Genomic DNA, 13391 nt, shown 5'->3' on the forward strand with positions numbered 1-13391 from the left:
CTGGGTGACTGTGAGTTTTCCAGGCTGTTTGGCAATGTTCCAGAAGCATTTTCTCCTGACATTTCGCCTGCATCTCTCTCTAATGGCATCCTCAGAGGTCTGTTGGCAGTGAGGCAAGTGGAGTGTGTATATATCTGTGGAATAATGTCCAGGTTGGGAGGATGAGCCCCTGTTTGTTTAAAGCAAGTGTGAATGTTGCAATTAGCAAGCTTGAATTAGTATTTGAGTAGCCGTGAAGTTTGCAAAGCCAATCAGTGAATGCATCTGCATAGATGTAGCCTGTCCCTTGTTGCCTGGAGGCATCCTCTGTTTGTGTGAATGTTGCAATTAGCAAGCTTGAATTAGCATTTGAGTAGCCGTGAAGTTTGCAAAGCCAATCAGTGAATGCATCTGCATAGATGTAGCCTGTCCCTTGTTGCCTGGAGGCATCCTCTGTTTGTGTGAATGTTACAATTAGCAAGCTTGAATTAGCATTTGAGTAGCCATGGAGTTTGCAAAGCCAATCAGTGAATGCATCTGCATAGATTTAGCCTGTCCCTTGTTGCCTGGAGGCATCCACTGTTTGGGAGGCGTTAACTGGCACTTGACTGCTTGTTGTGAGTTTTCCGGGCTGTATGGCCATGTTCCACTGACACACAACATTTCTTCTCAGCCGTTACACAGTCATAATAAAGAAATAAATTAAAATACATGGATTAAATACATAGCCATAATACAGAAATAAAAGGCATCAACAGTGTTTCGTGAATGTACAGCTTCCAAAGGACAGAAATGCCTTTTGAAGTTGTATTTTGGCCATATCATGAGAAAGAGATGATTCACTAGAAAAGACAAATATATACTATAGAATAATGGGAGTTGTAGTTCTCCAAGGTCTTCCACCTTCTCTGGCCAAGAGAGCTACTGGCCAAGCTACAACTCCCATCATTCCTTACTACTGAGCCTATGCAATTGTATGGAATAGGTCATCATTCCTACATAATACCGTAATATCAAATAATTAAAAAAAACTTTTAATAAGACATTATTCCTAAATCATCATGGAGTAGACTAGATGACCTTAAGGGATACCTTCCTACTTTATACATTCAGTGTGCCAATGGGTTGTGACTTCATTCACTGCTCCTGTTGAATTAAACTGCATTCTTTCTACAGTGCAGACACATCCCAATACTTTCTCTCTTCTCTTCTCCAGGAATCCGGAACACTTTCACCCTTGGAAGGAGCAACTTCTGGCGCATGGATCTCCAAAGCAGGGGGTTAAACTCCCTTTAACCCTGCGAGCGAATGATTAACCATTAAAGCAATAGTTGGCTGACCTGTTGACCAAAGAGAAGATGCCTTTCAAAGTGGCTGAAACAAACACACTTTGGATACAAAAGACACGCTACTTAGGCTGGATCCACACTGGCATATAGACCAGTTTCAGAATGCAGAATGCAGCTTAACTGTATTTTATTTTATTCATTGTGTCAGAAGCGTACTAAGGGTACGGATGAAATGTATTTAAAAACAGAAACAAAGTTAAAAACTTGGTATTGTGCTAAATGTCCTTTGACCTGAATCTGGCCACTTGGAGTTCCTCTGGTGTTGCTATAAGAAGGTCCTCCATTGTGCGTGTGGCATTGTAATAAGTGGTGTGTGGTTTGCTCTTCTCCACATTCACATGTCATGGACTCCACTTTCTTAAGATGGCTCTGCATCTTGTGGTGCCAGAACACAGCTTGTTCAGCGTCTTTCAAGTTGCTCAGTCTTATGTGTGTCCAGGAGGGAGTTTCTCGTTCAACATTAGCCATGGCATGAGATTCCGGGTTTAAGCCTGCCACTTTTGGACTCTCGCTTGCTGAGGTATTCCTGTGAGTATCTCTGTAGATCTTAGAAAACTGTTTCTTAATTTAAGGCATTGCCTTGCTGCCTGATATCCAAACAGGGGATGAGACGGAGATGCCACTGCCTTGGTCTTTTCATTGTTGGCTGCTACTTCATTGTGGTGCAATGTCAACTAAACAGTATAATTTCTCCAGTGGTGTGGGGCATGGGCATCCTGTGATAATGCAGCATGTCTCATTAAGAGCCACATCCACTGTTTTAATGTGGCGATTCCATACTGGGCATGCGTACCCAGCAACAGAGTGGCAAAGCGCAAGGGCAGAAGTCTTCACGGTGTTTGGTTGTGATCCCCAGGTTGTGCCAGTCAGCTTTCATACAATGTTATTTCTAGCACCCATTTTTTGCTTGATATTCAAGCAGTACTTCTTGTAAGTCAGAGCACAGTCCAGAGAAATCCACAGGTATGTTGTTGTGCTGCAATGCTCCAGTGGGATTCCTTCCCAGGTCATCCTCAGAGCTCGAGATGCTTCTCTGTTCTTGAGATGAAAAGCACACGTTTGCATTTTAGATGGATTAGGAATCAGATGGTTTCCCCTGTAATAGGCAGTAAGAGCACCTAAAGCTTCAGAGAGCTTCAGTTCAACCATTTCAAAGCTCCCTGCTTGAGCGGTGATGGCACGATCATCAGCATAGATAAAATCTCTGTTCCTTCCGGCAGTGGCTGGTCAGTTGTGCAAATGTTGAACATTGATGGAGCAAGCATGCCCCCCTGAGGCAGGTTATTCTTCTGTTTTCGGCATTTGCTTCTCCGATCCTGAAACTCAACAAAGTTTCAGAAAACAGAATCCAAATTAACTGCATTGAACTAGAGTAAAGGGCGATATAGACTTGTATAATCCAATTCAATGCAATTCTGAAATTGCATTATATGTCAATGTAGATTCAGTCTGTTACGCCACCGATGATGGTCCTATTTTCTCTGGCATTGGTTTGAATTGGATGCCTTTTAGGCTCCCTTCCAGATTCTACTGAAAAAGCAGATGGTTAAAACAATTAAAACATAATTAAATCATCAATAAAATCACAACATTCAAAGCACCCTTGGGGTTTCTCCCAACTCTATGATTCTATGATAAGCATTAAGCACAAAGTCCTGCCCAAGGATACAGCCACACTGCCGAATTAGTGCAGTTTGACACCATAGTAACTGCCTTGGCTCAAGTCAATGGGATGCTGGGAATTGTAGTCTAATGAAGCAACAGTAGGCTATTAGGTATTGTGGGGGTTGAAGTCCAAACCCCCTGGAAGGCTGAAGTTTGCACAGACCTTCTGTAACTGAATAGTGGAAGGACCCTGAGTCCACACCGTCATATATTCCAGTTTGATGTGGATTTTATACAGATGTGTGGATTTTGTACAGAGGTGAGGTACATAACAAATAATAATAATGAAGCGTGCAGATCCCAGTAGGGTGGCCAACTGTAAAAGGCCACCCTACTGGGATCTGCACGCATCATCCGAAAATACATCACACAGTCCTAGACACTTGGGAAGTGTTCGACTTGTGATTCTGTGATACGAAATCCAGCATATCTATCTTGTTTGCTGTGTCATAATAATAATAATAATAATAATAATAATAATAATTATTATTATTATTATTATTATTGAAGGAAAAGCTGATAAGGAGAAGACCTGTCTCTGGCTCACGAATGGGACCCTGAAGAAGGAGACAGAAGGCCTGATCCTTGCAGCCCAGGAGCAAGACATCAGAACAAATGCAATCAAGGCCAAGATCGAAAAATCAGCTGATGACCCAAAATGCAGACTGTGCAAGGAAACCGACGAAACCATTGATCATATCCTCAGCTGCTGTAAGAAAATTGCACAGACAGACTACAAACAGAGGCACAACTATGTGGCCCAAATGATTCATTGGAACTTATGCCTCAAGTCCCACCTCCCAGCAGCAAAGAACTGGTGGGATCACAAACCTGCAAAAGTATTGGAAAATGAGCACGCAAAGATACTGTGGGACTTCTGAATCCAGACTAACAAAGTTCTGGAACACAACACACCAGACATCACAGTTGTGGAAAAGAAAAAGGTTTGGATCATTGATGTCGCCATCCCAGGTGACAGTCACATTGACGAAAAACAACAGGAAAAACTCAGCCGCTCTCAGGACCTCAAGATTGAACTTTAAAGACTCTGGCAGAAACCAGTGCAGGTGATCCCGGTGGTGATGGGCACATTGGGTGCCGTGCCAAAAGATCTCAGCCGGCATTTGGAAACAATAGACATTGACAAAATTACAATCTGCCAACTGCAAAAGGCCACCCTTCTGGGATCTGCGCACATCATCCGAAAATACATCACACAGTCCTAGACACTTGGGAAGTGTTCGACTTGTGATCTTGTGATATGAAATCCAGCATATCTATCTTGTTTGCTGTGTCATACACTACTACTACTACTACTACTACTACTAATAATAATAATAGGAAAAGGCCACCCAAGCAGCCAGCCTTTGCATATCTTTTGGGGAACGCACCCCTCAAACAGCACGATGAACACATTCCAGCAGCTTGATGTGTGTACGATGAAGAGTTTCTGCTTCCCTTGAATGAACGGGATTCAGATCTGGAGGGGGAGAAATATAATCGTATCTGCTACGGATTCCTGAGATTCCAAAGCAATACCGGGGACAATGGGTTGCCAGAGCGTGCCCTGGAGCTCTCCTCTGGCCCAGGTGGGTCAGCCTCAGGCTTGCCTTTGGCCCAGTTGGAGGGGAGTTGGGACCAGTTTCCTATATTTCCTTTTCAGAATCCTTAGCCTGGCTGGTTGGCACGCTGGACAGGCAAACTGGTCCCAGCTGGAGGGACGTCCAATGAAGGTCAGTTCCATGAAGGTGAACCAGATGGAGCAGGTCAGCAGACTCAATGCCCAGAGAAATAGTGAGTCTGGAATCAATGCCTTTGGCAGAACAATGAAGGCATTTGCATTGAGGTGGGTTAATTGCCCAGGAGAGTTGTCCAGGACTCATCTAGACTGCCCTATAACTCAGCCTGGATCCACACTACCCTACAATCCAGATTATCAAACCGGATAATCCATATACCATATATACTTGAGTATAAGCCGACCCAAATATAAACTGAGGCACCTAATTTTACCACAAAAAAACCTGGGAAAACATTGACTCCAGTATAAAACGAGGGTGGTAAATTTCAGAAATAAAAATACTGTAGATACCAATAAAATTACATTAATTGAGGCATCCGTAGGTTAAATGTTTTTGAATATTTACATAAATCTCAAATTTAAGATAAGACTGTCCAACTCTGATCAAATCATTATTCTCATCTTCTTCAATGTAAATGTGCTTATATATCCTTTTAATAATAATAGAGTAAAATAATACATGTAATAATAATAATAATAATAATAATAATAATAAATAACTTTATTTTTATACCCCGCCCCATCTCCCCAGTGGGGACTTGGAGCGGCTTACATGGGGACTCAGCCCGAAACATACAGCAATAAAATGAAAAAATATTTATTCCAACAATAAAACATCAATATCAATAAAACCATCATAAAAATCAACAGACAGCATAAAATGTTAAAAACAAGAGACTAAAACAAGGATCTGGGCCAAAGTGGAGAATATATCAAAATGGGAGAGGTAGATTCTCAGTCAAAGTAGTCCATAAAGTGCAAAGTAGTAGTGGCAGAAAATCCTGTAGTTGGATGGGCAGATAGTTCAACCTAGTAATTAATAATAATAAAAAATACAGGAAAATAATACATGTAATACTGGAGTCTACACTACCATATCAAATTCAAAGCAGATAATCTGTATTTTATATAGCAGTGTAGATGTTGCCCCAGTTTCCGAATCCAGATTATCTGCTTTGAACTGGATTATATGGCAGTGTAGGCTGGATCTACGCTGCCATCTAATTGAGGTTATCAAAGCAGATGATCCAAATTATCTGATTTGAACTGGATTATAGGAGGCTCAATGTACACTGCTCTATAGGCCAGGATATGATTCCAGATAATCTGCTTTGAACTTGATTATATGAATCTACACTGCTGGATAATCTGAGATAAGAAGATAATCTGGGATTAGATCCTGAGATATAGGGCAATGTAGATCCAGCCTGAGCCTCTTCTGCCATATAATCCAGCCCATGGTATGGAATTTACATGGTAGTATAGGTGGGGCCTCATATAATCCAGTTCAAAGCAAATGAGTAGGAAAGGATTACGGGAGAAGCAATGGGTGGGATCATGCAAATTCCACACTAATTGAGAGAGTAAGGAACACTGGGATGTCTGTGGTGGAGGGCGAAACGTCAGGAGAGAATGCTTCTGGAACATGGCCATACAGCCCGGAAAACACACAACAACCCTGTGATTCTAGCCATGACAACATATCTTCGACAACATATCTAAATGCCACTTTTTAAGGGTCCAAACGTTCTACAAAGTAGCTCCCCTGAGATCAAAACTTGTAGGGTTCATGTATCTTAAGCTCCCTGCAAAGTAACGTTTCTATGTAACTACATTCCATCTTTTTCAGAATCCATGTATCCATTTATTCCAGATCTCTGTATCCAATTCCCTTGCAAGACTAACAACCCTTGCAAATTTATATTCAGTTCATACTAATATTGATTTATTTATTAGTGACATTTATATCCTGCCCTTCTCACCCCAAAGGGGACTCAGGGTGGCTTACAAGTTATATATACAGTACAGTCTCACTCATCCAACATTCACTTATCCAATGTTCTGGATTATCCAACGCAGTCTGCCTTTTAGTAATCAATGTTTTTGTAGTCAATGTTTTCAATACATTTTGATGTTTTGGCGCTAAATTCATAAATACAGTAATTACTACGTAGCATTACTGCGTATTGAACTACTTTATATGTCAAATTTGTTGTCTAACATGATGTTTTGGTGCTTAATTTGTAAAATGATAACCTAATTTGATGTTTAATAGGCTTTTCCTTAATCCCTCCGTATTATCCAAGATATTCGCTTATCCAACATTCTGCCGGCCCGTTTAAGCATTATATATTGTGATATTATTAGTAATATTGCAGGCAATATAAATATACAATTATAATAGTGTATTGTTATTATTACATTGAATTACATCAAAATATTATTATCAATATTATATGTATATACAATATATTATAATATTAGTCTAGTATAATATGAATATTATATATTATTACTAGCTGTGCCCGGCCACGCATTGCTGTGGCGAAGTATGGTGGCATGGGAAATAAAGTATTGAGGAACTGTATATTGTATATTGATAATCTTATATTATCTGCTTAGAAGTGGATTATAGAGGCTCCTTCTTCACAGCTGTATAAAATGCCCACTGAAGTGGATTATATGGCAGTGTGGAGTCAAGATAATCCAGTGCAAAGCAGATAATATAAGATTATAAATGGGTTATATAGCTGAGTGGAAGGGCCTTGAGTCTACACTGCCATATAATCCAGTGCAAATTAGATAATCTGTGGAAGAGGCCTAAGTGAGGCCTAAATCTGCCTGTCCCCTAACTGAACCCTGGTTGTCCCTTGGCTGAGTTGGTTACTAGGAGACCAAGTGAGCAGAGATTAGCCCTCTAAACTGGCAGCAATTGGATAAAAACAATTATTGCTCTCCCTCTAATTAGGACTTTATTTTTCTTTTCTTTTTGTTGTATCAACCTAGAGGCATGGATGATGGGTTGTGTTGTCAAATTTCGAGGTTGGGGGGCCTATAGTTTTGTTGTTTTGTGGGTCGCCGTGATGCCATCACTCATTTATATATATAGATAGAAGATAGATAATGTTAAATTGATACCGTACAGGAGACGTGGAGGAATTTCCCCTTGTCTTTTGCTAGGAAAGTTAGAGAAGGATGCGGAAGGGGGCGTGGCCTCTCCGCACGGCCCCGCCCCCTCGCTGGGATTCCCCGCCCCTTCTCCTTGGCTTCACTCCCGAAGCCACGCCCCTTAAAGGCTCCTTGGATTCCTTTCCTCGAAACCACGCCCCCAGCACGGGATTGTATCCCCCGAAACCACGCCCCCTCCGGAAGCCACGCCCCCCGCTTCCCAGCTGGGCTATAAAAGCGGAGTCTGGGTCGCGAGGGCTCCAGACCGGGCTTCGCGGGGGAAGGAACGAGATGGTCAGCCCGAGCGCCGCGGCAGCAAAATGCTGGATGGACACCGCCTGGTGCTGCTCCTGCTCCGCTGGCTCTGCTTCTTCGTCGCCGGCGGGGGACCGGGACCCTCCGCTGCCTACTTCGGGTGAGGCGGGCAGGATGATAGGCTTGGCAGTCCCTTCTCTCCCAACCCTTTCCACTCCTTCCTTTGCCATTATTACTGTCTTGTCGAAGGCTTTCCTGGCCGGAATCGCTGGGTTGCTGTGAGTTTTTCCGGGCTGTCTGGCCATGTTTGAGTAGCATTCTCTCCTGACGTTTCGCCTGCTTCTATGACAGGCATCCTCAGAGGCTGTGAGGAATGTTGGAAACTAGGCAAGAGGGGTTTATATGTCAGGGTGGGAGAAAGAACTCTTGTCTGTTGGAAGTGTCAATGTGGCAAATAATCACCTTGATTAGCATTGAATAGTCTTGCAGCTTCAAAGCCTGGCTGCTACCTTCTTGAGCACTGAATAGTCTTGCAGCTTCAAAGCCTGGCTGCTACTTTCTTTAGCACTGAATAGTCTTGCAGCTTCAAAGCCTGGCTGCTACCTTCTTGAGCACTGAATAGCTTGCAGCTTCAAAGCCTGGCTGCTACCTTCTTTAGCGCTGAATAGCTTGCAGCTTCAAAGCCTGGCTGCTACTTTCTTTAGCATTGAATAGCCTTGCAGCTTCAAAGCCTGGCTGCTACCTTCTTTAGCACAGAATAGCCTTGCAGCTTCAAAGCCTGGCTGCCACCTTCTTTAGCACTGAATAGCCTTGCACCTTCAAAGCCTGGCTGCTTTCTTTTTTGGGGGAATCCTTTGTTGGGAGGTGTTAGCTGGCTGTGATTGTGTCATGCCTGGAATTCCCCTGTTTTCTGGTTGTTGCTCTTTATTCACTGTCCTGATTTTAGAGTTTTTTAAAAAAATTATTAATTATTATTAATTAAAATATTATGATTTATTATAGTATCCCATTATTATTATTAAAATAAAAAATTATTTATAATAGTATTATATTATTATTAAATATAATAATTGTTATTTATAGTAGTATCCCAAGCTTCTGCCAACCTAGCAGTTTGAGAACGTGCAAATGTGGGTAGATAAATAGGTACTGCTCTGAAGATAATGGTGCTCCATGCAGTCATGCCAGTGGCCACATGACCTTGGAGGTGTCTATGGACAATGCTGGCTCTTTGGCGTAGAAATGGAGATGTGCACCAAACCCCAGAGTCAGACACGACTGGACTTAACGTCAAGGGAAACCTTTATCTTTATTTATCCCAAGTTTTGCCTATTCTTATTTCCGTCCTTCTTGCACAAGCCTTTCCCCCTCCTTACTTTGCCATTATTATTATTATTTTATTATACATAGTACCATTTATAATATGATCCCAAGTTTTGTTCTTTCTCTGCCATTATTATTATTATTGTTATTTATAATATTTATTTTATTTACCTTATTTATACCCCGCATCTCCCTACCATGAAGGGGGACGCAAGGTGTCTCACACATGGCAATTATTCAGTGCCTTAAACACATACAGAACATTGAGCTTAAAATAAATACATTAAAAATAATACATATTAAACTTTTAAAAAACAATACATTCAATATTAAAATCTCACCATCCAGAAATCCTAGTCTAAGGACGTTCCGTAGTCATTGCACATATTCCAAAGTTATTATTACACTGTGCTATTCTCTGAAAGCCTGATAGTATCCCAATAATATCCCAAGTTTTGCTGTTTCCTTCTTCCTTCCTTCTCTAGCAACCTTTTCCTCCTCCTAACTTTGCTGTTATAATAATAATAAAATAATAATTTAATATTATTTTTTATAATGTTTACATTATTATTATTTACAATATTATTTACGATATTATCCCCAATATTATTTACGATATTATCACCAATATTATTTATAATATTATCCCAAGTTTAGCCCTTTCTCTTCCTACTATTATTATTATTATTATTATTATTATTATTATTATTATTTATGGAGCCCCCAGTGGTGCAATGGGTTAAACCCTTGTGCCAGCAGGACTGCTGACAGAAAGATTGGCGGTTTGAATCCGGGGAGCGGGGTGAGCTCCAGCTTTCCATATTGCACTTTCCTAAGTCTTACAACCCTTTCCACTTCCTTCCTCTGCCATTATTATTATATTATTATCAATACCACTATTATTGATACTCCACTTTCCTCTCCGAAGAGAGACCCGAAGTGACTAGGATCACCCTTTAAAAAGGGCTCAAGAAGTCTCTGCCCAAACTGCAAATCCCTGGATTCCTATGAGGAAGGAGCCAGGAGGTTTCAAAGTGGCATCAGATTGCAATAGTTCTATGGTGTACGGATGCATTGCGCTTGATTCTTCTTTGCAATCTTTTTCTCCCTTAGAAACTTTCCTTTGAACCTTCCACGACTGTATCCTTATTTATTTACTATCCGTATGCCAGTTATTTGGGATCAGGGCCGTGGGGTTGCATTGGCTGATGCTGCACCCCTTTTTCCTTGAGGGGGGAAATGTGTGCATCTTCACTGTACAATAAATGCAGTTCAGCACCACTTGCAATGGACTCCTGAGATTTGTAGTTTGCTAAGCCATCAGTGAAACTACAACTCTCAAGATTGCATATAGCATGGGGCCACTTGCAAAGAATCTCTCCTTGGAGTAGAATGGAGAACCAGAGCTGGAGAAAAGTAACTTTTTGGTGGCCTTAACTTCAAGTAATTTGCACAGAGACAGGTAAGAAGATATCCTATGGGACTACAAAGCCCACCATCCCCTAACCATAGATACTGGGAAGCTTTTGGATAGTGAAGGGAAAATCTCCCTTAGGACTACAATTCCAACAATCCCCCATAGATGATAGACAGTTGGAATAATGCAGAACAAGGAGGAAATGGCTCTTTAGGACTCCAAGTCCTAGCATCCCCTGTTAATGTGGTCATTTGGGATGAGAGGCAGGGAGAAGGCAAACCAGGAGGAAGTTGTCCTTTTGGACTACAACTCCCAGAATCCCCCATCCAGGCTGGCCATAAGTGTTGAGAGGAAGAAGGTAAAGCAAAGGAAGTTCTCCTTTAGGACTGTAACTCCCCAAATCCCCAGACAGTATGGTCATTGGTGACTGGAAGCATAGAGGTAACAAAACTGTGGGAAATGAATGAGTATCCTTTTGGACTACAACTCCCATTAACTTTTTAGCCTGACTGGGGATTATGGGTGTTGCAGTTCCAAAAATAGCAGGGATCTCTCCCTTTTCCTTGTGGCCAATTTCTGCAGTTCTCTCTCTTCTGAAAAGTCATCCATTCTTAGAAAACCTATTTGCTGAAATATATTTGGCCTCTTGTTGGGATATTTGGGATGGGAAACTAAGCTTTTGGAAATGGTCTAGAAAGTGATTGACAAGTTGGTGCAAAAACGGGTTTTGCTTCTGGGGATGCTGGGAGTTGGAGTCCAATATTGGTGCATTTGGGGTGGTGAGTTGATAAGAAACTATCAGTGGTCAAATCGATAGTGTCATTCTGTGGATTCTCCGGCCTTTGGGTGTGTCTACATTGTGGAATTGATGGAGTTTGACACCACTTTAACTGTCAAGGCTCAAGGCTCTGCAATTGTGGGATTTAGTAGGCAAGATCACTTTTTGTCTACTGTAATGATCTTGTAAAATGACAGCTCTCCCTATTCCTTTGCACTGATCCAGGGCAGTTAAAGTGATGTCAAGTTGCATTAATTCTAAGGTTTAAGCATTTACTTTGCAGGCCAATTGCCTGTCTATTCCTGAGATGTTAGCTTTTAGCATAGCATGGGAGACTACAATTCCATCATAACTATTGGGGGGATTCTGGGAATTGTAGTCAAAAAATACCTTAGACTCTGTTTGGTGGCCTGTTTAGCAGATTTACTAAAACACAAGTGAGTGGTGAGCAGTGTTGTGATTGTGTTGTGGAAGGCTGTCACGTCCAGAATCACTGGGTTGCTGTGAGATTTCCGGCCATGTTCCAGAAGCATTCTCTCCTGACGTTTTGCCCACATCTATGGCAGGCATCCTCAGAGGTTGTGAGGTCTCTTGGAAACTAGGCCAGTGGGGTTCATATATCTGTGGAATAATGTCCAGGGTGGGAGAAAGAATTCTTGTCTGTTGGAGGCGAGTGTGAATGTTGCCATTGGCCAGCTTGATTAGCATTGCAATTATGGAAAACTCCATCCATGGCTTTGGTGCTGGGTGGGTCTAGATGTCCATTGGGAGTCCCTTTCAACTCAGATGAGATAACAGAAATGCAGCTTTATTTTTTGATATTGCCTTTCTCCCAATACAAGGTGGAAGACATCTTCCCCCAACACAGAGATTTATAATCAATCTGGATATTTTCCAGATCCAGGTAATGTGATCCAGGGTGATGGGTGTTGTAATCCCAAGGCAGCTGGGTTGAAGAGTATTGGTTAGATTGGGTACCCTCTTTCTATTGGACTTTTGGAAGGCATTTGTCAAAAATTAAGTATATATTGGCATTCCTGATTTGATCTATACCTGTCTATATCTATCTGTGTATATATTAATATACTAGCTGTGCCCGGCCACGCATTGCTGTGGCTTATGGGAATGCTTTGTTGGCCAGGTGGAATAGCAGTGAATAGCCTTGAGGCCTCAAAGTCTTGCCGTTTCCTTCTTATGGTAATCCTTGTTTGGTGAGTTAGAATGCAATGGAATAGACTTGCTGCTTGGAAGCCTGGGTACTTGCGTTCTAGGGGAATGGTTTTTTGGGCTGCTAGAATTGCAACGAACAGCCTCGCTGCATCAAAGCCTGGCTGCTTGCTACCTAGGGGACTCTTTAGTTGGCCAGCTTCAATAGTACAGAGTAGTATTGCTTCTTCAAAGCTTGGTCTCCTTCTACTAAGGTTAATCCTTTGTTGCTCTGGTTGAATTGCACCGAATAGCCTTGCAGCTTCAATGCCTGGCTGTGTTATACTTAGGCCAATCCGTGTTTTTTGTTTTTTTTTGGGCGGGGGGTTGGGTGAAGAACATACCTTGGATGTGTTGGTGTATTGTGGCCAAATTTGGTGTGATTTGGTTCAGTGGTTTTGTTGTTTACTCAGTCCTATAAACGTATATTATATCTATATATAAAAAAGGTTAATGGGATCACGGCACTGGACAAAACAACTAAACTAAACGCCCCACAACCTTGAAAATTGACAGCACAACCTCTCATCCATGCCTCTACGTTCATACAACAAAAAGAAAAGAAAAATTAAGTCCTAGCCACAGCAATGCGTGGCTGGGCACAGCTAGTTTATATATATATAGATTAACATTCCCAAAATGAAAGGCAACAGCAAAAAGTTGGTCTGT

The 13391-nt window shown here is 41.7% G+C and overlaps 1 protein-coding gene across 1 annotated transcript in view; it reads left to right on the forward strand.

Moving 5' to 3' along the window:
- The first annotated feature begins 7996 nt into the window (after positions 1-7996).
- The window catches only part of wnt9a (Wnt family member 9A), a 51497-nt gene continuing 46102 nt past the window's right edge, over positions 7997-13391 (forward strand). Inside the window, exon 1 of the mRNA XM_062984313.1 lies at positions 7997-8158. Coding sequence (XP_062840383.1) covers positions 8064-8158 — 95 coding nt within the window. The 5' untranslated portion in view covers positions 7997-8063. The remainder of the gene's footprint in view (positions 8159-13391) is intronic.

The sequence above is a fragment of the Anolis carolinensis genome, chromosome 6 (assembly GCF_035594765.1).
Source record: "Anolis carolinensis isolate JA03-04 chromosome 6, rAnoCar3.1.pri, whole genome shotgun sequence".
In the NCBI taxonomy this organism is placed as follows: Eukaryota; Metazoa; Chordata; class Lepidosauria; order Squamata; family Dactyloidae; genus Anolis; species Anolis carolinensis.